Source organism: Ixodes scapularis, unplaced genomic scaffold, assembly GCF_016920785.2.
Source record: "Ixodes scapularis isolate PalLabHiFi unplaced genomic scaffold, ASM1692078v2 PGA_scaffold3__209_contigs__length_174095766, whole genome shotgun sequence".
NCBI classification, from domain to species: domain Eukaryota; kingdom Metazoa; phylum Arthropoda; class Arachnida; order Ixodida; family Ixodidae; genus Ixodes; species Ixodes scapularis.
Genome location: NW_024609868.1, coordinates 51606195 through 51633875, shown reverse-complemented (window position 1 = coordinate 51633875; position 27681 = coordinate 51606195). Strand labels below are relative to the sequence as shown.

At 44.4% G+C, this 27681-nt stretch overlaps 3 protein-coding genes across 6 annotated transcripts in view; 1 reads left to right on the top strand and 2 right to left on the bottom strand.

Moving 5' to 3' along the window:
- The window catches only part of LOC8041876 (cell division cycle and apoptosis regulator protein 1), a 65666-nt gene extending 64056 nt beyond the window's left edge, over positions 1 to 1610 (bottom strand). For 2 of the 3 annotated variants that reach the window (XM_029971690.4, XM_029971689.4), the window contains exon 1: positions 1440 to 1597. The gene's annotated coding sequence lies outside the window, so the exon portion shown is untranslated. Of the gene's footprint in view, positions 1 to 1439 lie in introns of all 3 variants that reach the window. The other variant, XM_029971688.4, reaches the window with a different exon arrangement.
- A 7025-nt stretch (positions 1611 to 8635) lies between these two features.
- LOC8041877 (aldehyde dehydrogenase, mitochondrial) lies at positions 8636 to 21913 on the top strand. 2 transcript variants are annotated; one of them, XM_002415038.5, is made up of 12 exons: positions 8636 to 9253; positions 12630 to 12734; positions 12807 to 12947; positions 14612 to 14738; positions 16176 to 16237; positions 16605 to 16847; positions 17920 to 18022; positions 18388 to 18572; positions 19237 to 19562; positions 20940 to 21014; positions 21100 to 21139; positions 21444 to 21913. In XM_002415038.5, exons 1-12 carry the CDS (start codon positions 9215 to 9217, stop codon positions 21474 to 21476), a joined length of 1479 nt encoding a protein of 492 aa, XP_002415083.2. In that variant the 5' UTR covers positions 8636 to 9214; the 3' UTR covers positions 21477 to 21913. The 2 variants fall into 2 exon arrangements, with proteins under 2 accessions (XP_002415083.2, XP_042148367.1); XM_042292433.1 differs by lacking the exon at positions 21444 to 21913 and having other exon boundaries at positions 8988 to 9253; positions 21100 to 21202.
- On the bottom strand, positions 21690 to 27665 carry LOC8041866 (S-formylglutathione hydrolase). Its single transcript, XM_002415039.5, has 7 exons — positions 27187 to 27665; positions 27015 to 27113; positions 25882 to 26006; positions 25505 to 25566; positions 24418 to 24637; positions 21942 to 22043; positions 21690 to 21879 (listed from the first exon to the last, which is right to left on the bottom strand). The coding sequence occupies exons 1-7, from the start codon at positions 27344 to 27346 to the stop codon at positions 21805 to 21807; spliced, it is 843 nt and encodes a 280-aa protein (XP_002415084.4). The 5' UTR covers positions 27347 to 27665; the 3' UTR covers positions 21690 to 21804.
- Positions 27666 to 27681: the final 16 nt, after the last annotated feature.

Genomic DNA, 27681 nt, shown 5'->3' with positions numbered 1-27681 from the left:
TTATAGGAAAGACGACCTGGAGCGAAGCGCAGGCCATGTCGTCGAGTTCGGAGATTTCTTTCTCTAAGCCTTCCTTTCTCATGGCGGCTAGGGAGCATCTGCACAGAGTTGCCAGACTGACGCATGGCTCTTCGGCTACACCCGTAGTATTTTGCAAAGCCCCTATTGTGCACGTCTGCCACGTTGGTTGTGGCGAGAAATCAGAGATTGGCGAAGCGACGAACACGTGCATCCACGAGAATAGCATAAGGCAATACTAACCCTTAGCTCGCAAGTGTGGGTAAGGATCGATGACGGTGAGCAGTAGGCCTCGATTGTTACCGACAACGCTACAAAATTGACCAACAGCAAAGGGATCTTGACGCAACAAAGATGGCAGCGCAGTGTTGCCAGACGTTGAAACAATTCCGCATATGGTATATTAGCGTAAATGTTGTTGATTAACGTGTCCATATTAAAAAGACTAAATATGGCTCAGACATTTACGCCTTTACTTCAACATTTTAGATGCCTAATAGTAATTTACCCATCGTTATTGTCATCATTTCCAGAATGACACCAATTTATCCCGTGTGGAACTGAAACACTTGAAGTGACATTCGGTGAGCTAAAGTGCACTAAATTAGCAGCAAGACTGACAGGGGTAGAAAGGGCGCGGGTTCACTCATTTCATATCGAACTCAATTTATTCTTGCATGAACCCTGTTTGGTTAGTTCAATGCTACATTATCAGCAACGCTGCAATTATTAACTGAAATGCAGCACCATTTATTCTGATATGCCAACGAGTTTTACCAACCCCTCTTTTTTCACCTAAATTTTCATTAATTTTACTCCCCTGGCAGCCGCGACTCCGCAAATCGCGTCTTTTCTTCGTTTTTTTTTGTTTTTTTGTTTTTTTTTAGCATTGATTCCTGGACCAGAACTTGTCTGTGCGTAGCCCTTTAATAATAATCTTAACCACAAAACTCGTTTACGCAAACACAAGCGGTAGCCGCTTCACCGCGTCACCGGCCCGTCGTCGCTTTGCGCAGGCATCCGGTTAACCAACGGCGACACTATGCGAGCTTACGTCCACAATGCTTCTCATTATTTGCATCTTTCATGCATTTATATAATTAAACACAAAAGCCGGTGATAAAATTTACCATCGGCGACACGTATCAAAGTATCGTACCGTGAATCTGTAGTAGGCCTAACAAGGCAAAGGCCGAACGGTAGGCCTAGGCTTTAAATGTGATCAGGCATCATATCTTATTTTTTTTTATGCTTATGTCACGTAACGTGCCGATGCCCGAGACAACGCCGCAGACGAGTGATCAGTATATTTACAAAGCTTTGAGCGGTTTCAGCAAGGTTACAAAAAATCAAGCTGCGTCCCGACGCTCCAACACAAAACACCGACCCGTGAAACAGGGAACGAAACAATGCGCACTTGCCTGTCGTTTTATTCCGGATCCCAAAGCAGCTTGTTACTACGCTGGTTGTTTAGCACTGTAAATATTCCGTCGATGTTTTGCTAGACATAACCGAAATGAAATGTTCAAGGAGTCGGATTATCAAAATAATTACTCCACATTCGACTTGGATTGGATTGCATTCCAGTCAGCAGTTGTATAGTCACGGCTTATGGATTGGATTAGGTTAGATGATAAACCGGCTACGACGTTTCTGGAGGTTTTGGTGGTTTTGGTTTCGTTTCTAGCGTGCGTATCTTGGGGGCGTGGTTTTGTTAGTTCATTACGAAATTAAAACTTTCCTCAAATTTTTGCAAGTCCAATACCAGCAACATAAAATTAAAAAATATATATATACTATAATTATTGGCTACACCAGCTCGCTTTTTTTTTCTCAACAAAAGCAAAAGCTGCTGATAAGCGTTCACTGCAAGTCGGGACTCAGAACTCTTGCTGAATTTCAAACAATATTTCAAGACCGTTAAAAAATATCGAGTTGCAGTCGAAAACGTCAAAACATGACTAACGAAGAAAGTTAAAATACGCAGGCGAGTTGGTAAATTAACTCCATAATAAAATAATAATAAAAAAATGAAAGTCGTTAACAATTTTCTGTAATGCCGAATCAGAGTGCACCTCTTGGGGAGGAGGAGGCGAGGGTACGTCAGGTGTGACGTCACGTCTGACGTTATACCGTATACGTGAAGTTACGAGGATTAGGGGAAACTTCTCGTGTAACGTCACGAGAAGTTTCCCTGCTAAGTTTAGCGGAAAAATTTCCCTCCAAGTTTAGCGAGAAAATTTTGCCCTCGTGACTATGGTGGCTAGAGCCACCATATCGTGACGTCATTATGGGGAACGTCCCGTAATGCAACGCGCGGCTACGCCAACGGCAATGGCGAGGCCGCTCAAGCCGGAAACGGGCGCCTAAAGGCTGCGCTCCCCCCCCCCCCCCCCCCCCCCCCCAAAAAAAAGAATAGATCTTTTTTTTTTTTTTTTGGTTTAGTGTTTTTTTTATTATAAAGTTATGACTCATGCCAGAAGGCCGCCGTGCTTGAAACCCAGTAATAATTAATTTTTGTCCCTCTCCTGCGTGTGAGCAATAGATTTATGACTGATTGAAACCGTGAGTTTCCCCTTACTTTGTCGGTTCCCGTGTCGTTGATGTTATTTCCGTCGGGAGGACGGACTGTTTTCTGGAACTTCGTAACTATTCTGCTTTAAAAAAAATAGACATATATAGCTTTTATTATTATTCTTATTGTTATTTATTTCTCGACTTGCATTTGAAGCTTGGCAAACGGGGTTGGTTTTCCCCACAAAGCCTGGAGAACGCGGACCAGAAAGTCTTTCTGACATTCGTCTCAAATAAGCGTTAAATTTTTTGCTTTATGTTGTGCGCCATCTGAGTAGGAGAGTCAACCAGATGGTTTTCGCCATTTTACACTCCGTGTGTCACATAATCGTAAAACCGTGTTTTCCTTTTAGGCATATATCTATTTTCCCTTTCAAACCTACACTCATAGAATTTGAGTATGATAAATGTGCAAGTCAAAAGACACCTTTGTGAAAAGGTCCATTGCATTCGGTTCATTGGTGTATTTATACTTACTTCTTTTTTTCACGCCCGAGTGAGCGCTTAATAAAAAACATAAATAAACATTTATTTATTTATTTATTTATTTTTTTGCAGAGTTGTTATTGGTTAAGAAAAGTTTCCGAGGGAAAGGAGGGCAGGGGAGGAGGAAGCGGACAGAATGCTCGAGAGGAGAGGAGGAAGCCTCCTCCTCTCTTCAGCATTCCGCCTGCTTCCTCCTCCCCAACCAAAAAAAAAAAAAAAAACTTTTCTTAAGTTTGCGCAGTGCTGCAGCTCTGAAACAGCACGTAGCTTCGCCTTGCCCCCCCCCCCCCCCCCCCCCCCCCCAGAAAAAAAAAAATAAATAATAATAATGGAGTTAAATAAGAAAAAAGAAAACCCTACGCCAATTTTAAGCAAGCTGTCACAAAAACCACTTCCTCTAAACAACAATTGACGCACTTGGACCGGGTAACTTGAAAACAAACAAAACAATGTGAACGAACAGAACGTTATTCCGAACAAGGATGAATAATACAATAATAATAATAATAATTATTATTATTATTATTATTATTATTATTATTATTATTATTATTATTATTATTACTATTTAATATGCTATCGCCGTGTCAGTACGGCTTTGTTGCTGGACGTGGAACAGTAATGGAGTTCTTCCAGTAATTCTTTACTGGAAGAACTCGTGGACACTTTGCATGGAACTTTTGAAAATAACAAATATGCCTGTGCCCTCTTTCTTGATGTCTCAAAGGCATTCGACTCCATTAGCCATAAGATACTAATGAAAAAAATATTGGACCATGGTTTTAGGGGACCATTTTTTTCTTTACTCAAAGACTTTTTAACGAACCGCACACAGCAAGTTTCAGTGTGTGATAGCCGGAGTGCCAAAGTGCTTTTGAAAGCTGGTGTACCGCAGGGCTCTGTTTTAGCCCCCCTTTTGTTTAATTTATATGTCAATGACCTTTCTAAAACTATATCCGGATGCGAAATATATCAGTACGCTGATGATACGCTGCTAGTATCTAGACATTTAAATCTGAGCAGTGCGACTGTATCATTGCAAGAGAATTCGACTAAAGTTATGGACTGGTTCGAAGCAAATCTTATTAAAATAAATGTTCAGAAAACAAAAATTATGTGTTTCAGTAGTCCGTCGAAACGAAAAAGCCTTGATATTCCTTTTATATTGCACTCGTCGAAATGCACTCACTGCTCCTGCCTCTTGAATATGTAAACACAACAAAGTACTTAGGCATTTTCTTTGATAGCGATTTATCGTGGAATTCACACCTCAGCTACATAGCCAAAAAGTTAAGGAGTGTATCTTGTATGTTATATACTACAAAAACGTTTTTACCGCTGTCTGTCCGAAAAATGATAGTCAATGCCTTAGCCTACGGCCTGTTACGTTACGGAATTACTATATATGCGAATTGTTCCATGCTCTGGTATCAAAAAATAGATAGCATCTTAAAAAGTATTTTAAAAAGCGTAGCGTACACCTCTTTTGATCTGCCAAGTGAAGAGTTGTTTTCTTCGTTGTGTCTCCCGCGTTTTTCAGCACTTTATAAAAGATGTGTAATTGACAAACACTATTGGCACAGCCCTTTCAAAACGCCCCGTGTCCTGCAGCGCAACTTAAGGGAAAGTGAACGATTTTTCATCCCTCGTGTATACACAAAATATGGAAAACGTATGCGCTCTTTCTATGTCCCTGAACTTTTCAATACATTGTCAGAGTCATTCTTGAAACTCAGGTCAAAGCGTCAGTTGAAAAAACAGCTAAAAACAATTTGCTAAATATCCTGCTTATGAACATGTCCTTTTTGTGCATCTCGTGTTTTTTTTCTTTTTTTTTTTTTTTGCTTTCACACTTCCCAGTTCTTGAATAGAAGATTTTTTGTGGTCAAAGAGTGTATTCCGTGGCGATCCGTTCTTAATCCCCTTTAGTGTATGTATTGTGGTGTATGATTACATGTCAGTAATTTTTTTTAAGAGTTATTTATGTATAGTTCTTGGATTTTTTTTATTAAGTGTTTTTTTTTTGTTGTTTTTTTTTTTTTGTTTTTTGTAATCAAGCGTCAGAATTTGATTTTCTTCACGCCGCTGCTGGGTCCAGTCCTACAAGCCTCTTTTGGCTTTCGACGGACCCGCATTCTTGTATGTTGTTATGAAATACATGAAATAAAAAAATTATTATTATTATTATTATTATTATTGCGACGAAATTTAGTGATGTTTCGCTCAATATTTGTGACACATCAGTTAAGGACATAAAAATTCGGCGCAATAAAATACATCCTTGGAAAAAAAACAAAAAAAAACAGCCTGAACTTAGGGAAGAAGTTAGAGCTTGAGATTGGGCGAGTTGGTTGTTCATGTTGGTCAGTGTTGCAGCGCACTAAAAAAACTGTCACTCAAGCTTTCACACACACAGCGAACAAAACTCGCACACAGCGCTCACTATAATATTGCGTGGTTAACTTCTGCTTCTACTGCAAGCAGAGAAATTTCGCAAAAACGTAAAGGGGAAAAAAAAAAAAAAAAAAAAAAAAAAGATTAGTCACGAAGTTACAATTTGTCGTCCCGACGGAAATACCATCAACGACGGAAATTTCGGTCGTTGACTTTAAATTTGAGTCATAATAGAGCGCGATCACCGCGGTGCGAGGACCGACAGAGGAAGGGGAAACTCGCGGTTTCAATCAGTCGAGAGAGAAAACAGGAGAGATGAGACGAGACGGCTCACTGCCAACGAGTTTTAGTAAAAACTGCCAAAAACCCCCAGCCAAATGCATTAAGAAAACTATATATATATATATATATATATATATATATATATATATATATATATATATATACGGAACAGCACCTGAGAACAAAAGACGGCACTCGAGAGAAATATGTTCACAGAAATATTTGGAGGAGGTTGCCAAAAAGCTCACTTTTTTGGCAACCTCCTCGACCAAATATTTCTGTGTATATATATATATATATATATATATATATATATATATATATATATATATTAAGTAAAGAGGAAGATACTTTGTTTATGCTGCCCCACTCCAGCTCATGATGCCCACACGTTGGGTAGGGCAAACCGGAGAAATCGTTTTTTCTGAATGTGCGCTAGCGCTATATACGTTGGGTAGGGCAAACTGGAGAAATCGTTTTTCTGAATGTGCGCTAGCGCTATATTTGGCCAGAGACTGCGTTAGGCGATGCATACTTTATTCGCGACAAACCAAAAACCCTAACAAAAAAAAAAAAAACGCCCCCCCCCCCCCCCCCCTCCCCCTTTCCCCCGATAATGTCCACCTCAGAAATTCCCGGGGAGAACCCTGAAATATATATGTATATACATATTAATGAGAATTGGCGGTTAATTGGTTTTATTTTCAATAATATATTTGGCACTTTGTTTTTGGACTCCCGAGAGAAAGGTGCTTCACTGAACTAAAAGTAGCAACATTAGACATTTTCCTTGCATTCGATACCTTTTGCGCACGTGCTTTATGCTGTGAAATAAGTAAACATTTTCGAGTATATATTTTCTCTTTCTCGTCACTCAACTGGTTATATCCAGAACGGGTCCATATCACACAGGGAAATGACTTTTTAGCGAACAGTGACGTTTTAGCAAATAACGGGAACGCGTGCTTACAAAAATGTTAACCCACTTGGCCCACTCGCAAAAGCCACTTCGCGGCGTGTCATTCGTGTCATCGGTCAAACGCCGGACGCGAAAGACAAGTTTCTTTTTCCTTCGACTTCATTATAGCGCGCTTCAACATTGTGTTATTCCAAAACAACTGCCCTAAGATAATGATAAATCACGAAAATCAAGCGCATAAAAAACGAGAGGTCTACGTTCAATAAAAGCGAGTAATGTAGCTGCTGAAAAGAGCAGGATGCACTCAAGTTGCCCTGCTGCAGATGCACGCGATAAAAGCGCTGAAACACGACCGGTCTTTACTTTTTTTAGGTTTCTTTTATTTGTTATTTCGACGTTTTTCCGTAAAAACCGCGAATTTGCGAAAATATGATTAGACCCCACTGCACAATGGCGGAACAACTGCGTCGAACGTCAGAGCGCGGTCAACGCTAATCCAGCCGACGAGCGAATCAAACAGCGCCGAAAGTGCAACGTCACTGCGCTCATCACATTTTTCTGTAGGTGTGCTTTCTCCAGTGTGCCGTGACGTTGAGGTTTTAGTCCGACATTGTCACATTGTGCAGGATTCCACAGCTGTCAACAGAGAGCAGTATTATATATATATATTTATATATATATATATATATATATATATATATATATATATATATATATATATATATATATAGTGTTTTTTTATGGCAAACGTATGCCACAATGACCACATGGAGCTATTTACGTTCATGCGTCCGTAAAGACGAAATTCGTACATTTTACGAAGTTCGGTTGGCATTTATGTATGCACACGCAAGCACGCGTGTCAAAGGAAAGGGTGTGTGATTGCGCCGGAGGGCGGACCCGTACATGTTTTTGCACACATGTACGCGACTTCAGAGGACGTCGTCGCGTGCCAGTTTGCCGTCAAGGGCATATTTCCTAATCGGCCAGTATCGCGGCCGCGCTATCTCGCAAGGACGCGCGCCAAAAAACGCGCCCCACCGCTCCGCTTTAAAAAAAAAAAAAAAAAAAAAAAAAAAAAAAAAGAAGGAATTTGCAAAGAACTGGATTTGCAACTTTTCACGCCAAAAAGAATCGAAGACATATATTACTGCACAAATGTGCCTTGCGGTACGGTGTACTTGCGAATCGCAAACAGCGGTGGTGTCCCGTCGCAGAAGTCACGTGGGATGCGGCGGGCATCCCGCAGGCGCAATTCACCATTTTAGAAATAACTGGCGCCACCTGGCAGGAAACCGGGTTCGAGAGTAAGTAACCAGGCGAGCTGACGACGTTTTGTGCTTGTCCCCTTCTGCGTGTCCGTAATCTTCGTTTTTTCTTTTTTTTTCATACATATCAAACAATGTGCGCGTTAGGAAGGAACGAAGAAACGTCTTAGAACAAACTTGGGGGCCAAAGGGTAAACTACAAATCGCTGGTTCAGGAGGTTTTGGTATAAATACACGCGTGAAGACGTACCGCGAGGGCACTCCCCCGACCAAGAAGAGTTCAGGAAACCCCTCCCACTTGCTTTAACAGAACGAACGCTAAAGAGGAAGTCGCCTCCTCTCCAGCGTCCGCTCTGCTCTGCATTGCCGCTCTGCCCTGCATTGCCGCTCTGCCCTGCATTGTTTCAACCTGGGAATCCTCGAACACCGTTTTCCGCCAGGTGGTGCCAGAAATTGTTCGCTGTTTGTGAACAAAACTAGTATGACAGGAAGCGAACGACCGAGAGAACAAAACAAGACCTTGCGCGCAGCGGAAACTGAACAGTCGTCGCGCATAAAAAGACGATTTAGCGTCATTTGTGCCGTTTGCGCCGACGGGGCGGTCAAGAAGGCAAATTAGTTCCCCGGGCGTCCAGCCTCGGCATTCCTCTTCCCTTTTCATTTCGAAAGCAGCAGTTTCCTTCGTCCTTGCCAATACGAAAGGGCAGTTCGCTCAGCGCAGGCCACGTGCTTATTGACAAAAAAGAAACATAACGATCTGACGGGCGACACATGCGCGCCAGCGTTTCATAGACGCGACCTCCCAGACAGTGCGCTCTTCAGACATCGCTTGTATCTGTTATCAGGCGCTCTGTTGAACGTGCGTTCCTCTCCGCCTTATCTCATCGCCTTTTACCTTTACTGGCACTTTTCTTCTCTCTCTCTTTTTTTTTCTCCGTGTTTTTACTGCCCGAAATAGGATAAGGTTGTTTTACTTTTAATACACTCCGAGGTCACGTGCCGCGGTCACGTGAGCACGCGCGCTCTCTGGTCCAATCAGAAACATTTCGCTACAGAAGCAGATTCCGCGGTCTCTATCGGCTCGGTTCTTCAGTCTTCAGTCGGCTAATTGACTTGCTCGGCTGGGTCAGAGCCGCCGTGTGTGTTTTATTTCGGCCCCGAGGCGAATCTTCAGCTCCCCTCTACGCGGGACTCGTATTGCATCGCATCTGGCGACGATACCGTCTGCTACTTTATTGAGCTTGGCGCGTCGTCTGCTATCGTGCGGTTAAAAATGGCGCCCAACAGGAACCCGCCCATCAAGTACACGCAGGTAAGCGGGGGTTTTCGTTTTGTTTTCATGTACGGTCGCGAAAAGTCGGCGCATCAAACGCGGATCGAGCTGCGAATCTATATACTTACGTCACATCCCATTTTCTGAGATATCTAAGAAAAATGCATACAGCCGGAACTTAGTCAGCCTCAAAGGGTGTCTTTTTAAGTGTATAAGAAATTCGGCCAGTGCAGTAATGCAGTACACGCCGGTACGATGCTCATCCAGATCGAAATGGGCAAAAGTGGGGAATTGAACTGCAGCGCGAACTCCATCGACACGCCCATCGACTTCTCATAAAAAAGAGCGTGTCGCAGCGTCTTTTTTTTTTTTTTTTTGTAGTCTTGTTTTTAAGAGCGAAAAAGGCCACGCGTTATTATAATTTGTGGTTTTATACAGGGTGCGTTGATAGTCTGCGCCATAAAAAGACGATCATTGTGTGTGTGGATTATGTTCGTAGATAATAAATAGGTGTCTAAAATAACGAGTCTCGATCTGAAATGGGCCGTACGGATTGGCGCTTCTAAACTTTTCGTCAAAGGTGTATTTTACAAGTCGGCTTTATCTTGCAAAGTTACAAAGCGTAGCTCCCTTTCTGTAAAATTGGAGCCAAAAAATGAAGGACGTTTACAAATCTGTAATGCGAAACTAGAGCGCAGCTCTTGAAGAGGGGAGGGTACGGACATGGTTTCGGAGGACCCTCTTCTCTTCTCCCATAACTTCCCCTCCTCCCCGCTAAATTTAGCAGAAAAATTGATGCCACATGACCTCAACACCAAATCAATTTCCCCGTTAAATTTAGAGGGGAAATCTCTAGAAACACGCCAGGATCCACGGAGGACGGCGACGCAGACGACCGAGTCGAGTGGCGCGGCGCGTTTGGAGCATACGGCAATACAACTCTAAACTTAGGGCCTTTTTTTCTTTTTAGTCGTGTTTTTATTTCTTTTTTCGGAGCACGTATTGATGGGTGGCGTCGGGGGCGGTGTCGGAATAAAGCAGGGAACACATGAGCGTCAAAAATGGGCGCCGCGCGGCAGTGTCCGTGGCAACTTGCGCGCACGCTGTGACGTGGCGGCGGCTTGGCATAGGTCTACGTCACAGCGCCCTGGGCTGTTGTCGCGGGTCGGAATCGGTGTAGCCGACCAGCGAAAGAAAGCAGACGTCGCGCCGTCGTTACGCAACCGCTTTTTACTTTTTTTTTTTTTTTTTAATCTTAGATATTTGCTTTTATTGTCCGCATTTATGTTTAAACCAAAGGTACAGTCGGTCAGATAAGTTTACGGACCACGCGAGTCGTGGCCGAGCAGGAGGGCCGAGCTGCATATTCTAGCATTGAAATCTACCCACAATCCTTCCAATCAGAGCTCGGCGTCGTTCTGACGTCACCGCCACTCCTGCGCAAGAAGCAGACGATTTGCACTCCGCATTGTTTTTCCCAGCTCGGCCACGAAAAACGGCCATTCTGCGTTTTCCCTGTTTTTTGTTTTGTTTCAGAAGCCTATTATTTTCTCTGCACTTGCTGCCCTATCAACCAGTCAGTGATAATCCAAAAAGTGCAATTTATAATATGTTGCATATAATATTAAATAATAAAATAACTTAAAAAGGGTTTGACAAAAAAAAAAGTAAATAAAACTATGTTCATTTTTATATACCACGGTCGTCGCGAGCAGTCTCAATGGTCTCAATAAGGAGGTTGCGGCCTCCAGGGGTGGATCCAAGAAGGGGGCGACCCCCCCCCCCCCCCCACCCCCCCAAACATTATCGACCCCTCCCCTTTTCCCCTCTTTCTCGGAGGGCAAATGGACATGGGTGGACCCCCCGGTACACAGAAAGAATGGGAGAATAGTATCCTTACAAATTTTCCCGCCCCCCCCTCCCCCCAAAACAAAGTTCTGGACCGCCCCTGGCGCCATCTATTAATATTTGCGCCAAACACGCCCCGCCACTCAACTCAGCAGCGTCGTCGTTCGCCATTGACCATAGCAAATTGTTTTGGTCCATTTTTTACAGAAAGGGAGCTACACTCGGTAATTTTGCAAGATAAAACCAACCTGTGAAATACTTTCCAAAAAAGTGAAAGCCGTTTACAACTCCCTGTAACGCCGAATTGGAGCGCAGCTCATGAGGAGGAGGAGGGAAGGGTACTGGGGGGGGGGGGTCAAGTGACCTTGGGTGGGGGTCACGTGACGATGCCGATGACGTCATCAGTAACGATGACGATGCGGATACCGATGACGTCATCAGTGACGTCACTGATGACGTCATCAGTGATGACAATGACGATGCGGATGCCGGTGACGTCATCAGTGATGATGGCAATGACGATGCGGATGCCCGTGACGTCATCAGTGACGTCCTGATGACGTCATCAACGATGATGACGATGCGGATGCCGGTGACGTCACTGATGACGTCATCAGTGATGATGACAATGACGATGCGGATGCCGGTGAAGGTCATCAGTGACGATGACGATGCCGGTGACGTCATCAGTGATGATGCCGATGCCGGTGACGTCACTGATGACGTCATCAGTGATGCTGACAATGCGGATGCCGGTGACGTCACTGATGACGTCATCGGGGGTCACGTGACCTTGGGTGTCACGTGACCCTGGGGGAGGGGTCAAGTGACCTTGGGATGACCTTGGTTACGCCGACGGCGACGCCGCTTAAGCCGGGAACGGGCCCCTAAGAGCTGCGCTCTAAAAGTTGATTGCTACGTGCAGACGCCGATTTTTACAGCCCCATTTAGATAGAGCCTTATTATTTCAGACACCCTATATATATTGAGTATATCAATGTTTAAAAAACGTCAAGTGTTTTATTTTGTATTTTTTGTGTGTGCACATGCACTGAATTGTCTATTCATATTGTATTTTGTTTTGAAAGGAGGACGAGCCACTGGCTATAGATCCTGATTAATGATACACATTTCCATGTTTTCACAATAAAAATAATAAAATGAATGATCTCAAATAGTGGCCCTTCAAAATAGATGACGCTGAACAAAAAATAGAAGTGTGCAAACGAACTGGCGTAAATTGGTACATAATTACGAAAAACCCCATGGCCAGTGTAAAATAAGGACACTCCGGCCAGCGGCTTGGCTTTTGTTTGTACTGTACCTTGTATGACCTTAGCTTTTGGTTTTTTTGTAATTATATAGATAACACCTCCGTTTTTAAGGTCAAATGAGACCATTCAACTGCAATCAAACATTTATGTGTGAAATATACTTCTCTGTTAATATAACTTAATTTTTGTTGCTAAAATAAAAAAAAAAAGTGCAGTTAATTGTGCAAGTGCCTGTCACCCTTAGACAGTCAATAAAATCTCTTGCCCCTTCCTTCTTCTCAAACTGAAAACAGCTCTTCATCAACAACGAGTTTGTGGACAGCGCCAGCAAGAAGACGTTTCCTGTTCTGAACCCTGCGACCGGTGCAGTCATTGCCCAGGTGCAGGAAGGCGATAAGGTATGCAGGCACTGCCCCCAGACCTCTCAGGATTGCACACCCCTGACGTCATCCTTGCACTTTCGGTGACAGGCGGACGTCGACAGGGCCGTGAAGGCAGCCCAGGGGGCATTCAAGAGGGGGTCAGCATGGCGAACGATGGACGCCTCCAAGCGAGGCCGACTGCTCAACCGGTTTGCCGACCTCATCGAGAGGGACAAGGAGTACTTGGCCGTACGTGCACCTCTTCAGCATAACTCGGAGCTTGAGAAGAGACAGGGGTGGAGCTTGTACTGCAGAGAAAGTTTAAGCTGTGGTCTGCTGCAGGTTAAAGGCTGGCCAACACACTTGCGACTGCTTAGAACCGTGTACCTTAAAGGGGCACTGACACCCCAAAGGTCGTATTTATTTTTATTGTCTAAAACGATGCAAGTTGCAGTCATAAACACGCAAAAAAAACCGCATCGCGAAAAAAAATTTTCCCGCGCGCGCGCGCGCCTTTCTATTTTTGGCGTTTGATTTTCCCGCCTCTCGCCTCCTCGCTTCTTTTGATCGGTGACGTCAAAAATCAGGAAATTTAAGCTTTGTAGGCGACATCTCTATAACATTTAATTACGGCAATTCTAAAACATGTTTTTTAACGCAATTGCGAACGCACTACGGCCCTTCTTTTTGAAATACCAAAAATCGGGGGTTCGTTGTGGTGCCGTCTCCTGGATTTGTATCCTCCAACGGAAAACAGGCGACACCGCTCAAAACCGGTCCGCCGCAACGCCGGGCGCTCGCTCCTTTCCTCCTCGCTTTGGGTCGCCATGGCAACAGCAGGGAGTGGTGAAAGGAAGTCTACTCTCAGGTCTCCGTAATTTTTGACGTCAAGGCACCGGCGCCGATCGCGCGGGAACTTCGAATTCGGCATTTGGAAATTGTTTTTTTACTTCACGAATACTGAATTCCCAAATCTCAAATTTTGAGGGTAATGTCCCGGCATCGTTTTCAATCGTTTCGGATAATAAAAAAAAATATGATTTTGATGTGTCAGTGCCCCTTTAAAACCTCTTAAGAGGTAACACACTGGCACGATCTATCAAGTAGCCATAGAACATTTGCCCCCCCCCCCCCCCCCCCCCCCTCCTCCCCATTATGTTTTCTTTTTTGGCTTGAGAAACATTTGACAATGTTATAAACAACCATATCTCATAGATAGTACATACATCTGATCTGTTAAATACTACAAAACGTTCAAGTGAAATGCAGTTCCATGGTCACCTCAGAGATGGTGCCAGGGTGTTTTCTCATTGTAAGGGATCATGAGAACTCTGTTCTAAACAAATGCAAGAGTGTGAAAGGGCTTAAAGGATAGCAGGCCAAGCCCTCGCATAAAGCAGCTCTCTGCTAGCCACAAATGGGAGTTTCAGCCTCTCCAGCATTTGCTCTGCTAAAGTGGAAAGAGTGGAAGGCTTTCTGGAAGGACAACCACTGGAAGCAGTTGTTGGCTGCGTCAGTCCCCCTACACAAGGGCAAAGATAATGAGCATGGTTGGTAAAATTCTGATGAATATTTTTTCAGAAGTGTGCCAAGTGGACTTCACTGGGAACTTTAATTTATCTTGGGCATTTCCCACGGTGGTTCCTATATACTTCTAAAACGAGGATTATTTTGTAAATGGGGGACGTTTCTACATCAATGGCTGCATCAGCAACTCCAAGGCAAAGTGATCACCTGTGGATACCCACTTAGTGGGTTCAAACCCCGGTTAAGGTGCTTGCATAGCGACGGAGACTCGGTAGAGTGTAGCCGCGGTGAATAAAATATTTTGAAAAAACTCTCAGCTCAACGGGACCGATTCTGGTCCCTTTGAGCCTGGAATTGTAGAAAAGAGACTTGCTTTCCCTTGACAGAGCCTGGAGGTCCTCAACAATGGAAAGCCCTACGAAGAGGCTTTGTTCGACATGGACTGCTCAATCGACTGCATCCGCTACTACGCAGGGTGGAGCGACAAGGTTCACGGGAAGACCATTCCCACTGGTATGCTGTTTCCCTTGCTTTACATACACTAGTGTGCACATATGTGAAATGCGTTACTCATTTCTAGCGTTGTGTAAATATTCAAAATTTTGAATAGGTAGTTTTGAATAATACATTATTCGATATTCGCTTCAAGATGAACTGCGATATTCATAATTTTTGAGTGTTGATCACTGCAAGTTAGCCCCACTGAGCACGCTTCTTATGGAGCACGGGCACACTGCGGAAAAGCGACACTTGCTGAGCTCCTCTGCGGAGCTTCTCCACGATGCACCGGTGCTCGGTAAGAAGCATAAATTTTCGGGGTAACCGTCAAGATCAACACTTGGAAATTCATGAATACCGCAATTGCGTGCTTGGGAGAAAAGCACATATTCAAAGCAGGATGGTGCATGTGCATGCCTGGTGTATTTAAAAATAAATAGAAACTTTGTGAATACTGATATCTACATCGCCGTAAAATTTTCAAAATTAAGCTGTAGCTAGCTGTATGTCATAGATTATGTTAGGCTGAGATGCTCCGACAACCTGCATTCATCATTTGAGATACTTTTTTTTTCTTTAAATTCAAGATTGAAGAAAAAATATTTGCATATAGCAAGATTTGTAAATCCACTCAATAAAGTATAGCTGGGCCTATACAAGTTTAATTTGACGTCAAATCCATTTTTTACTTGCCATCCCAAGGCATTAGACTTTCTGAGGACAATTCATACACATTTATATATTAAAATTAGATAATAAATGGACAACTGGAAGCTTGGGAGCAACCTTCACAAAGTTTAGCTAGGTTTTCATTTGAGCATGGTGCAGCAGTAGTGAAACCAACTATTCAATTAGAGAATATTCGGCCGTCTACTATTCACACCTTACTACTCGTTTTAGTTGCACAAACCTGGTTGTCTCAATAACAACAATCTGTTGAATGTTGCAGATGTGTCCCTAGTGTTCTAGCCTACTAGCACCTTAGTGTTCTAGCCAGGGCCGTACCCAGAAAAAAATTTCGGGGGGGGTTTTCGGGGACAACGGCGGCCATTTTGTCTTATTTTTGCCTATGAATCATGTGCATCTGTGGCATATAATGGATAGTTATAGCAAACCGAAGAACCGGTCCCGGTTTGGTACCCGGTAGCCGACCGGTGCCACTGCGCGTGCGCAGAGGTGGAGATTAAAATCGGCTGGCTGCAAGTGCACCGACCAGGGCCGTACCCAGAAAAAACTTTCGGGGGGGGTCAGAACCCCCTAACCCCCCCCCTGGTTACGGCCCTGGTTCTAGCCTACTAAACTAGAACTCTAAGGTTGCTTGGTGCATGTAGAGAATGGCACTTCAGTTGAACCATCACGTAATAATGAAGTGCCTATCCATATCCAATCGGTGCTTTCTATCTGAAAGATACTTGTTAAAATTTTGACAGAAAAACTTGTTTGGTTTTGCAGATGGGAATTATGTGAGCTTCACGAGGCACGAGGCAATTGGTGTGTGTGGCCAGATTATTCCAGTGAGTATTTTGTGCTTTTAGGTTAATGTCCTACTCTGGAAAGATTGGTTGTGTGATCTACATTTATAAAACCACAGAGATTTAACTACAGTACTGGTGGCAATCTCTTCATACTTGTGGGGGGGTATGGTGGGGGGGGGGGGGGAGGGGCTGTAGTTCCACAAGTCCCCCCCTCGGCTACACAACTGATACCTGTTTCAATTTCACTAAAGGTGTTTTGTGCACAAGGGAACTGCAACTGCCAGCTTGTGCAGGTGCTGAATATAATGCACTACACATAATCGAGCAACTTGTGCCAGGTTATTCGATGCTTTAAAGTCTGCGCGATGCCGAATGGACCTTTCCTTCACACGTCTTAATGTTCCAGTGGAACTATCCCGTGCTGATGGTCTGCTGGAAGCTGGGACCTGCACTAACCACCGGCAACGTTGTGGTGCTCAAGCCTGCTGAGCAGACCCCCCTGACCGCCCTGTACTGTGCCAGCCTCATCAAGGAAGCCGGCTTTCCCCCTGGAGTGGTGAACGTCATTCCGGGCTACGGACCCACTGCCGGGGCAGCCATTGCAGCGCACCCGCATGTCGACAAGGTCGCCTTCACGGGCTCCACTGAAGTGAGTGGGCTTTCTGCGGTAGCCTCAGTTTGTTTGGACGGAGTACAGTGCAACCGAGTTATATAAGAGCACCGCTGGTTATGAGAAACCACAGCAAGTACAAGTTGTCCCCTCAAGAAATTTAAAAAAATTTTCTTCACCGCAAAAAAAAAAAAAAAAAAGAAATTATGCATTGCAGGATGCCCATTCTCCACCCAAATGTAGCACTAGTTATGGGTGATTTTATGATACATTCAACAGAAAAATGGGGACGAGTTTCGCCTGTTTTCGGTAATTAGCACCATAGAGCTCAATGTACTAGAGATCTCGGTTGGCCGCCATTTTCCTTTAAAAAATTTCGGAAAATAATTTAAAACTTTTGAGCAAGATAACGGTTAGTGATGAAACTTTGGCACCTGGGTTGGACTGCTAGCCCCATATTTGGGCGGAGAATCAGCGTTCGGCGATGGTTAGTTTATTTTTGCAATTAAAAAACCTTGCAAATTTATTTCTTGGGACACCCTGTTCGTAGGGGACAATGATAGTTTTATACGAGGCTCGCTCCAAGTTCACTATAAGGAACTAATGGTACAGCAAACTCATTTCGAATATCAAAGGAGTTTGTTACAAGGCATGTTTGACATCGGATCCTTGCGACCGGTCTCGTCACATGGCTGTCATGTGTGCGAGCTGTTTTTTCACTCGAGCTATGCTAAACCAACTAGCCAGACTCCATGCCTTGGTGCAAGCTGTGCATATATGATAGTGGTTACAAAAGAAGTATATCAGTAGTGAGCCCGGGAATAGAATTAACGTTGTAGACACATTGTCAAAAGAGCTGCAAACAACCGTGCTGTATCAAGTCTTGACATTTGTCGTTCATTTATGGTTTGTTGAAACGTAGGGAGTAAGAGGAGGGTACAAGCATTCGTCATGATATTCTGCTTTCTTGGAGAAGGTTTGAGACTGGCTTATTTCGGTGGTCTCATTTAGTAGAGAGACCAAGCCTCGGAGGTTTTCCAGTTCTGAAACAGTTTTGCATGTTTCAGTTCTCCAAATTTTGCGTAGATGAAATGTCCACGTTCTACTTCAGGTTGGAAAACTCATCCAAGAGGCTGCCGGAAAATCAAACACCAAGCGAGTCACGCTGGAGATGGGTGGCAAGAGCCCTCTGGTTGTCTTTGACGATGCTGACTGTAAGTGAAGTCGAGTCCCAACTCGCTTTACATATATATTTTCCTTGTTCATTTGATAGCAATTACTGTAAACTACCAAGCAAGCACTTGCTCAATATTTTTGGACATAATCTTTAGAAACTGGGGGATGGCCGCTTATTAGGTTTGAGTGCAAAAAAATTGCAGAAGGGGCTTCACTGCTTTACACCAGTGTACTAGAAGAGGTGGCCGACAGGGAGGAGCGTGTGCCAGACAGGACGTCGGTATCCGCCACGTTCCTTGTAAAATGCGATTCTGCATACGAGGATTTAATTGAGATTGAAATGCAGTTGCAATTTTTTTCGTTCTGCCCGTTGCCCACGGATACTCCGATCTTGACCCTGCAGTGGACCAGGCTGCCGAGATTGCTCACGGAGCGGTGTTTGCCAACATGGGCCAGTGTTGCTGCGCCGGGACCAGGACCTTTGTCCAGGAGGGCATCTACGACGCCTTCGTGGCCAAGGCCAGGGCCTTGGCCCAGGCACGAGTGGTCGGGGACCCATTTGACGAGAAAACCGTCCAGGGACCTCAGGTTGGCGTCACAAAAAAATAGCATTTGCACCTTCCCCCAATTCTGCGTCACTGTGCCAAGAGAGAAATGGCGTAACATAGACAATGTACCGGGTGTCTGGGAGAAAAGAAAATTCGGGGTTTTTCTCTCCGCAAAAATAAACTATGCATTGGCAAATGCTCTGTTTGCAAACAAATGTGGCACTAGCGGTTGGGACCAGCTGCCAAAAGTTTTAGAACCTACCACCGTCCAATTCCAAAGATATAAGCGACCTTCAAAAGCTTTCAACTAAAAATAGTGCCTGTTAGTGGAAGCAGACACACCATTCGTCCTATGTATTCACGAGCTTTGTTGGTTGCTATTTTCTAATGGGGAATTTCAGAAAAATCGTAAACAACGGTCACTCGTGATATACCCAGACATCGGAACCCAACCAATAGTGCTACATTTAGGAGGAGACAGAGTGTTCGGCAATGTCTAGTGTTTTTGTTACAAGACATGTGCGGTTTTCTTACCCAAAACACCCGGTACTTGTACCTTGATGTCCCACCATCTCTATTGTCATCCAGCAGCTTACTTGCGCAGCGACGTCGTGCACTGATGCTGCACACAAACCTTCGCCACCATTACTCCGCTCCTCGAATGGCGCCATCTCTCAGATTCCGACCTCTCTCGACCCACGCAGATTGACAAGGAGCAGTACTCCAAAATCCTGGACTTGCTCAAGTCCGGCAAGGACCAAGGGGCCAAGGTGGAGTGCGGGGGCGACGCCATGCGGGGGTGTAATGGCTTCTTCGTCCAGCCAACCGTGTTCTCGGACGTGCGTGACGACATGCGCATCGCTCAGGAGGAGATCTTCGGACCCGTGCAGCAGATCCTCAAGTTCAAGACGCTCGATGAGGTCATAGAGCGCTGCAACGCCACCACGTACGGGCTCGGATCCGGAGTGCTCACCAAGGACATCGACAAGGCCATGATGTTTGCTCAGGCTGTCCAGGCTGGATCCGTCTGGTGAGGGAGCGCAGTGTGCCCGCCCCAAGGGCCTAACGACAACATTTTTTTGTATGATGCCGCAGTAAGGCTGCGGCAGTAGCTGACAGCATCGAACGGCAGGGCGACTTTTTGGAATGCCTTGCCTCCAGCACGCGCTCGTTGTCTTTTTAAAGCTCGCAGGACTCCAAAGCGTCGTCGAGGGTAGGGAGTGTGCAGCGAAGGCGAGATGACTAAAGGACCGCCCTATTGTTACCACTCTGGCAGTGACAATAGTGCAACTAAATGAAAAAAAAAAGAAACAGATACGCGCAAATATTTATAAATTCTAAAAGGTTGGTGCAATCGACTTGACGTTTGAACCAAGTACTGTAGCGCAAGATATTTTTTGCATGTTTCCGGATAATGCAGAATATACCTCAAGTTTGATACACCCAGTAATCTTAGCTCCGTCGAGCGAACTCCATTTTCTGCACGGATGCATTATGATAGATCGACACCCACAGCAGTGCCCTCGTGGGTGCTACTTTCCAGCAATGCAGTGGCGCACGGAGGAAAAATTGCTTTTAATGGCGATAGCTGTTACGGGCTCTTCCCAGCACGAAAAGTGACGTCTGTTGTTGTCGTAGTAACGGGCGTTGTGGGGCGTCCGTCGTCGATGTTGCCAAATCCTTGACAAAGATTGCCTGCTGCCTGCGGAATAGAACTTGGGCCCGCTGCATGCGAAGCGGAGGCGTTGCCACTCAGCTACGCCACAGCGTTAACAACCCGCGCTATGCTTAGTGCTTTCATACTATCCAATGCCCACTGCACGCGGTTTGGGAAAAAAAGAATAGCTGATAACAAGATGCCACTGTAGTGCTAGGAATGCGAAGAGCTCGTGCTGGGAGACGCCTGTTCATGCTCTCCGGAACAAGAGAAACGAAAGCGGTCAAAACAGAATGGTCTGATGTCTATTTTGTTCCCAACGTTTTTGTTCATGCATCCCACCGGTGCGTGAACAACTTTGCCATGACTTTGTACGACCATACAGTGGATTCTTCCAAGCACATTTATGCACATGCCTTTTGAGAACGCTCTAGCTTTCTGTTCATGGTACAACTTGACTTCGATTTTGAGAGCATAATTCGTAACCTGTGAATTCTCAAGCCAAGCTGCAGACTTGCAAAGCCTCAGAGTACAAAGGCATTTCTGTGCGGTGAAAAGGGGGCCTCTGTTATGTGCAAAAATAGGCTTATCTTTTCCCAGTTGATTTTTTTGGAAGTTTCAAACCCTTCCAAGGCTCTACTTCAGGCGTTGCATTAGCAACAATTTTATGCTGTGGTTCAGTATGGTACAAGTTCATTCAACTCCATTTTTCGTGGAATTTAGTGCTTAATTAGAAACCTTTTACCCTAGGATCAACTGCTACGATGCGACCACGCCGCAGACTCCTTTTGGTGGCTTCAAGATGTCTGGCAATGGCAGAGAGCTGTAAGTGTAGCGCAACTTCCTCCATCGCCTGCCCCAATTCCTTTGTGAGGGCCAATTATCTAAGTGTCCACTTAATATCCTCTAGGGGCTATGCCGGGATCAATGAATACGTTGAGATCAAGACGGTAAGTTTTGTCCTTTTACCGAGTTCCCTATTGCAGCAAAACAGTTGAGGCAAACTTTGCTCTCCAACCTGAACAAAAGTATTGCTAAAGGTAGACATGCTCTTAAAACATTTGGGTAACAGAAAAGAGGCTAATGAGTTGGATTGTGATAGCTTAACAGGTAAATGATGGAAGACAAAAGTACTTTTGAGGTTGCAACATCGAAATCAATATTTCAGTACAGAGAGTGTAGTGGTATGCTGCCGGAAGGAAAAGGTTTGATATCTTTGGGTATGAAATATACCGGCTGCCATTTTTGTTCCAGATCACCATGAGCATCCCCGAAAAGAACTCGTAAGCACAGTCAAGGTTGCAAGAGGGCAGCTCTTTTCAAAGTGTATTCCCCACTCAGTACTCCAGGGGAAGCACGCTACATGCTCCTAAGATGAAATATTTCTAACATCAGAGATAATGCATGGTATATGCTATGAGTGAAGATCCTCTATGCTTTAGCACCTCCAGGATTAAATTTCTAAGGCTTGCAGAGGTACACAATATTTACAATTGTATCTTTTTCGTTTTTTTGGAAAGGACACAATATCAGCCGCAGCTGTTGTTTTTATTCAGAATGTTATCTGGATTATTATTGTCCACATTTGCATTATAAGACCAATCCCACGTGGCTTTCACAAGGCAGCTGCATGGTGCTTGAGGTGATCTTCAATGAATGTTGCAATGAAAAAGTAGCTGTGGTCGTACCCCTAGAAAAGGAATAAACCAGTGTTTTTTTTGTTTGAAGACTCTGCTGTGTCTGCTTACTCACCTCTTGCATTCTGAGCGTGATCCCAACACCGTTTTTCTGGCTGGCCTCCAAAAGACTTTCCGGAAGCAACTGTTGGTCTTTCAGGAAACCGTCTTCCGTTCCCTGAACAGAGAATGGAAACAAGATGAAAACAATCGTGCCATTTCAAGTATAGTAGCATACTACATCTGAAAAGTAGCAAAAAGAAGTTGCAGTATTTTGTACAAACTTCAATCCTGGGACTGATATTTGGATAATTGAGCATATAAAAGAGCCACCACGAAAACCAGCCTGCGAGCCTGGATTTTGCAAACTCAAAGGTAGCACTCGCACCCTCCCAGACTTTTCATCTGTTTTGTTTTCACGTGGAAACCCACAAAATTACTTGGTGTTCTGCAGTCGATGGCGGGTAAAAAAATGCAGTAGCCGGATACCAGGCACACTTGCGTAAAAGTGCTAACCTTTCTGTTTAGCCTTGCACGTTGATGAGTGGGCAGAACTTTACCGTGCAAACAAAGATTATTAGCTATCATTAGAAAGTCCACCCCCAGCACAAGCTTTCTACCTTCGATTACACATCAATGTCTCGTGCGTACACACTGTCGAAACAAAACAAAAGGCAATGAGCACGTACTCGATTTCTAAGTGAGAGCTAATAAAAGGAACAGCGTGCGCCCACATTGCAATAAGCACTCGCCAACTACTTTCAAAACGTAAAAAAAAAAGCTTGGACATATTGAGCAAACTTCTGAATCCACATAGTAGCTAACTGAGGTACATCCCAACATCCGCCACTTCTCCAAGACCACAAGTGCAAAGCGGTGAAGCCCATCCTGTCGCATGCCCAGTGATTCTTCTGTATCCCCTCGGTATGTTTGCTCCTAATTAAAGGAAGACACTAACAAAAAAAAAAAAAAAAAATTCTGCAAAAAAACATTGATTTTGAAAACTTGCATACTTAAATCCACCAACACCTAGAGAGTATTCCCAGAAAATTTCACTACCGTAGTTTACACTGCATAGTTAATTTTTTATAAAATATTTTCTGTCCACCGAAGCTAAAGAAAAGGTAGGTTTGGAGCACTTCGATTGAGTTTTTCTCTGTTCCACTTTTTTGGTATAAACTACATTTTAATCAATCTATCGTTTCATAATGGCAATACAGGGAAGGCTCGTTCTTCATTTTTCCTGACTGAAATTTAATAAGAAATGTGGCTAAATTTTTTTGTCACTTTATGGATGTCTTTTATAAAAATTTTGACATTTTGTCTAAGACACAAAATGTGTCTTATGATAGAAATAAATGACAATACAAAAATCATTCCATAGCCACACCTCCTAGGAATTCTGCTAATTTCTAGCGAATAAAAATCTTCAATATTGTGATAGTTTTCCGACGATAGAGTAACTAAACAATGTAGGCGTGTTGCTGATAGAAGCTGCCCTAATTTCCTTCGCACTTAACCGACAGGCCTGAAATTGTGTTACGCACCCTCTAGCATAACTACCAGCCTACCCTGTAGATTTCGTTAATTTTAAGTCAAGGGTTCAGAAGGTGTGTCCACTTAAACCCATCCTCCAGTTTTTTATGATTATCTCCATATTTTGGGCAAGTGCTTGCCCCGTATTTTACGGTCTTCGTTGTACAGAGAGACAAACGTGAGGTCTTGGTACAGGGGGATTGGTGGCCGAGCACGTTGGCACACCGCAGCTCGGAGTATATGGAGCGAAACCTTGCACCGCAGAACCCAGGGGTCCTGGGTTCGATTCCCACCCCTGCAAGCTTCGATCTGGAGAAGAGTCGTACTGGCATGCAGTCGCGTATCGCTACTGCGCGATGCACGTTGAAGACCCACGACTACTGGCTATAATTTTCGTCTACGGCATAAACCGGCATTGCCGCATCCCAAAGGCAGACAGACCTTATGCCAAACGAATACGATTGTCACGTTTGGTTCTTACAATTATTACTGCACATAATTTATACAATTACAGGTTGAGCATTAGTTTTAAAAACGAAGAAAAAAACAATTCTCGCTTCCTACCTGAACTTTCAGCACTGACCAAAAACATTCAGGTGTATCCCACTCGTCACACTGAGTATTGGAAGATGATCTCTCACAGAACAAATTATGGTAAACAAATGCTCAAACACACCCTACCGTATTTAGTACTCAACAGCCTCACAAGTAATGATTTGTACCTTAGCTAAATAACTGTGAAATTTGTGCTGTCAATGCTAAAAATGTAGCCATGAATGACTGTCAAGCCACTGTATTTAATTTTTTATTTGCTTTCCCTTTTTTATAATTTCTTTGTTGTTCTTGCTGCCGTCTGTTTTGCCACTGTTGGGGGCTGGTGAACCGTCAAGCTGTTTCCTTTTTTCCAGCTTTTTTTTCTCCGGCTTGCCCTTTATCATTGATGAGAAATACAAAACTACTACTACTACTACTATTATTATTTTGTAGTCGGGCAGACTACTAGAAGAAAAGGTCACCTGGTCAACCAGGAGCATCAGGGGAGGGCCTCTGTACTTCTGGACGAGGCAGGTGGCGTCGTGCTCTTCCCAGGCCTTCTGGTCATCGCCCAAATAGTTGGAAAAGGCCTTCTTGCCCCAGGGGCAGTTGACGGGGTTGCAGATTGGGGCGAACGCAGACACGCTCTTGTACATGCCGGGATTCTTCAAGGCGCAGGTGAGGGCGCCGTGACCGCCCATGCTGCAGTTGAGTTGGAAAAGTCATTGAGAAACTGACCTGCCAGTGGGATGGTCGGTTCCACTTGTAAGCAAATTGGAGCCAAATGCTTTTTGCAAGTTTGGGCGCAGATTTCCCTAGAGGCTAATTATTGTCTATCGGGAAGCTTTTGAACTGCATATAACTACCTAGACCTAAGGTTTTGCAGTGTTTGCGAGATCAAATCTGCGGACTACTAATGAGGAATGGTTGCTTATAACAATGTCAGAATTATTTCGAGCCCCTCATTAGAAAGGATGATGCATAAAAAATGATAAAAGCATACCATAATATCCTGAGAGATGCCCCACTCCCCAAAGATAACCCACCCCTTATTTTGGCCCGATTTACTTTTTTTTCTTCAAAAACAAACTATTGTAAAATATTGGGCAATTGACCACTCAAAATTTAGAGATAATCTTGGAAAAAGGGGGGATGGGCGCTTGTGCGGTCATGAATTTTACATATCAATGTACTGGGCATATCTTCTCAGATCTTACAAACTGTATTCTACGGTAGTCTCTGCAGACCCCTGGGCAATGGTGACCTCGGCAAAAACGGCGTTACTTAGCCACGGCGGGAGATGTGCGAACATTTCCGTCTGGGAAGGACGGTCGTCTTTGGTTCCTTGCCCCTCCCTGTGATCACAAGTTTCGCAGGTCACGCATTCTAAAAATAGCAATTTTTCCAACTCTTTTCATCGCACACAGAAAGTTAGCTTGCTCCTTATTTTCACCAGATTTGCTTTCAATTTGAGGTGAACCAATTATCTGTCGCATCTTTAGAGCTTTTTGGGGCGTTTCGACACAAGCGTCGTCATACTGCACGCTACAGCATCTCTATATGACATACCTGTGTCCAAAAATGCCCTGCCTCTTGGTGTCAACTGGGAAGTTCTCCATGAGAGATGGAAGCTTTGAAAAGTGAGGAGGGCGCCCATTAGCAAACTTCCAGGGGATACCCCCGTGGAGGATACGAGCTGAAACACTCGATCTGCGGTCCCCACAAGCTCTATCCTCTTGCAATTTGTCAAATAGCCCAAAGTCTGGGACCTCATCTTCACATTGCACTCCTTGTTCAAACCACAGCTCTCTCAAAACTTGCAGGTGCGCCAAAGAAGCTTGAAAGACTGTTTCAGCTCATATTGTTCACGACGGTGCAAACAACAAAAAATGTTGTTTAGCGTTCCGGCAAACTTCTTAGGGGTATGAGCAACGACGTAGCTTCACCTCTTTCGTGACATAAGAGTACATTTTGTAGTTCTCTTTCCACTTTCCCTGCGTCGCGTCGACATAGAACCCGGCGCCAGTGCCAAGGTCCCAGCTGTCCTCCTCTCCCTCGATGTTGCACCCACCTGCGGTTTTTGGTACGGCAAGTTAGTGACATGTAATTCTGAAACTGATGATCTCTACAATTCGAGAAGCAGCTCAAAACTTAAAGGAACAGATTTTTAGCCCCAACTATGCATCGGGGTGCCAAGTTTATCTGTTCCTTGAGCAGAGGGTACTGACATCACAGTGCCGTGCTCCGACTGGAGGATACAGCGGGTAGACACAAAAGCTACTGGCCTCGTGTCTACCCTCTATATGCTCTGATCGGAGCAAGGTTATGCAGAAGTTGGAGTGGTGTCAGGCATTGGGGCACTGAACTCCAGGATTGTCAGCTAGTCGTAGCAATGTTCTTTTCGAAGTACTTTACAAGCAAGGACTCGAACGGTTTTCGAGGAATGGGAGTGAAAATAGTTGGGAAGGTTTGCTGCTTTTGTTTACTACCAACTACCAGATGCGATACAACGAACGAAGAACTTGTGGCCGAGACGCTGCTACCAGCCGAAGATGGTAGCAAACAACAGCTGTGAGGGCGGAGCTTCATGGCGCACGTGATCACAACCTCACACCTCTTATGCGCAGAGATTAGACTTCCACTTTTTCGAAACTCCTCTCTATATGCAAAGCAACGCGTTCGGTTGACATGTTCGCTCAATAAACATTTAACAAATAATAATAATAATAATAATATTGTCACAGCAAAAAATAGACTAGAAAAGTTTGATTAATGTTCCAGGGTAAGGTTTTGTTACGAGGTAGTAATAAAGACCGAGATAGGCCATGTCCGACGGTGTTCCAGGCACATGCTGAACTGCCTGCGCCTCCAGCGCCTGTGCATTGCACCTCCTTATTCTCTAACGTGTGTGTGTGTTTGTCAACGGTGGAGCCTGTATTTGTATATAGCAATCGTAACAGGTTTCGTGTCATATGGAAATCTTGAAAACAAATGTTTACAGCTTATTTGGCCCAGGAGAGCCGGGAGAAACGCAGAAAGGCCGAATCTCGTACCCGAAGGGACAAAAATGTATACCTACGTGGGCTGGTATCGGGGCAAACGATCGCCAGGGACAGTTCGCTGGCGTATTTCTGGGCCCCAGCCTTCTGAATAAAGTTCTGTTCGGTGCAGGTCAGTCCTGAAATACAGAATCTTATCAGGATTTTGTTTTTATGCGTGACAACGGTTAAAAAGTCAACCGCATTACCCACCGGAAAGCCAGTAGAGCAGAGGAACGGGAGCCGCCTCCGACTTCGGAGGCAGAAAGATAGCAAACTTCATGGTGCATTTCAGCGTTGAGCTAAAGTGACTGTACACTTTTTGCAGACCGCCAAAGCACTTGTTACTGGATACCAACGTCAGCGCTTCCATCACTTTCTCGTTGTTACTACTGCTAAACGAAGATAACAAGAAACTTTTAAAATTCTGAATAGCAATCCCAAACCGCAAGAAATACCGCCACACGGCAACACCGGCACTTTCTTTCGCTTGGCCTGCTTGGCCGAAGATAGACGAAGGGAAAAAAGCGAAAAAGAAAAACTAAAAAGCAAGAAAAAAAAAAAAAAAAAAAGCAAGGCACAACTTGAGTAAATAGATAAGTACAACAAACAAAACTTTTGAATTAGGAGGCGGCTTGCGCTCCCTAGAAACATTAGCAGAAGACTAACCAAACCTCTCAGTTTCAGACCTTGGTAAGCTGTTGTCAC

Coding starts and splice junctions, on each gene's coding strand:
- LOC8041877 (XM_042292433.1), top strand. CDS start 9,215: ATGGCGCCCAACAGGAACCCGCCCATCAAGTACACGCAG. Junction 12,735..12,806: donor AGGTGCAGGAAGGCGATAAG/GTATGCAGGCAC, acceptor TTTCGGTGACAG/GCGGACGTCGACAGGGCCGT. Junction 16,238..16,604: donor TGTGTGGCCAGATTATTCCA/GTGAGTATTTTG, acceptor TTAATGTTCCAG/TGGAACTATCCCGTGCTGAT.
- LOC8041866 (XM_002415039.5), bottom strand. CDS start 27,346: ATGGAAGCGCTGACGTTGGTATCCAGTAACAAGTGCTTTGGCGGTCTG. Junction 25,567..25,881: donor ACTCTTATGTCACGAAAGAG/GTGAAGCTACGT, acceptor CACTTTTCAAAG/CTTCCATCTCTCATGGAGAA. Junction 22,044..24,417: donor TGATGCTCCTGGTTGACCAG/GTGACCTTTTCT, acceptor TTCTCTGTTCAG/GGAACGGAAGACGGTTTCCT.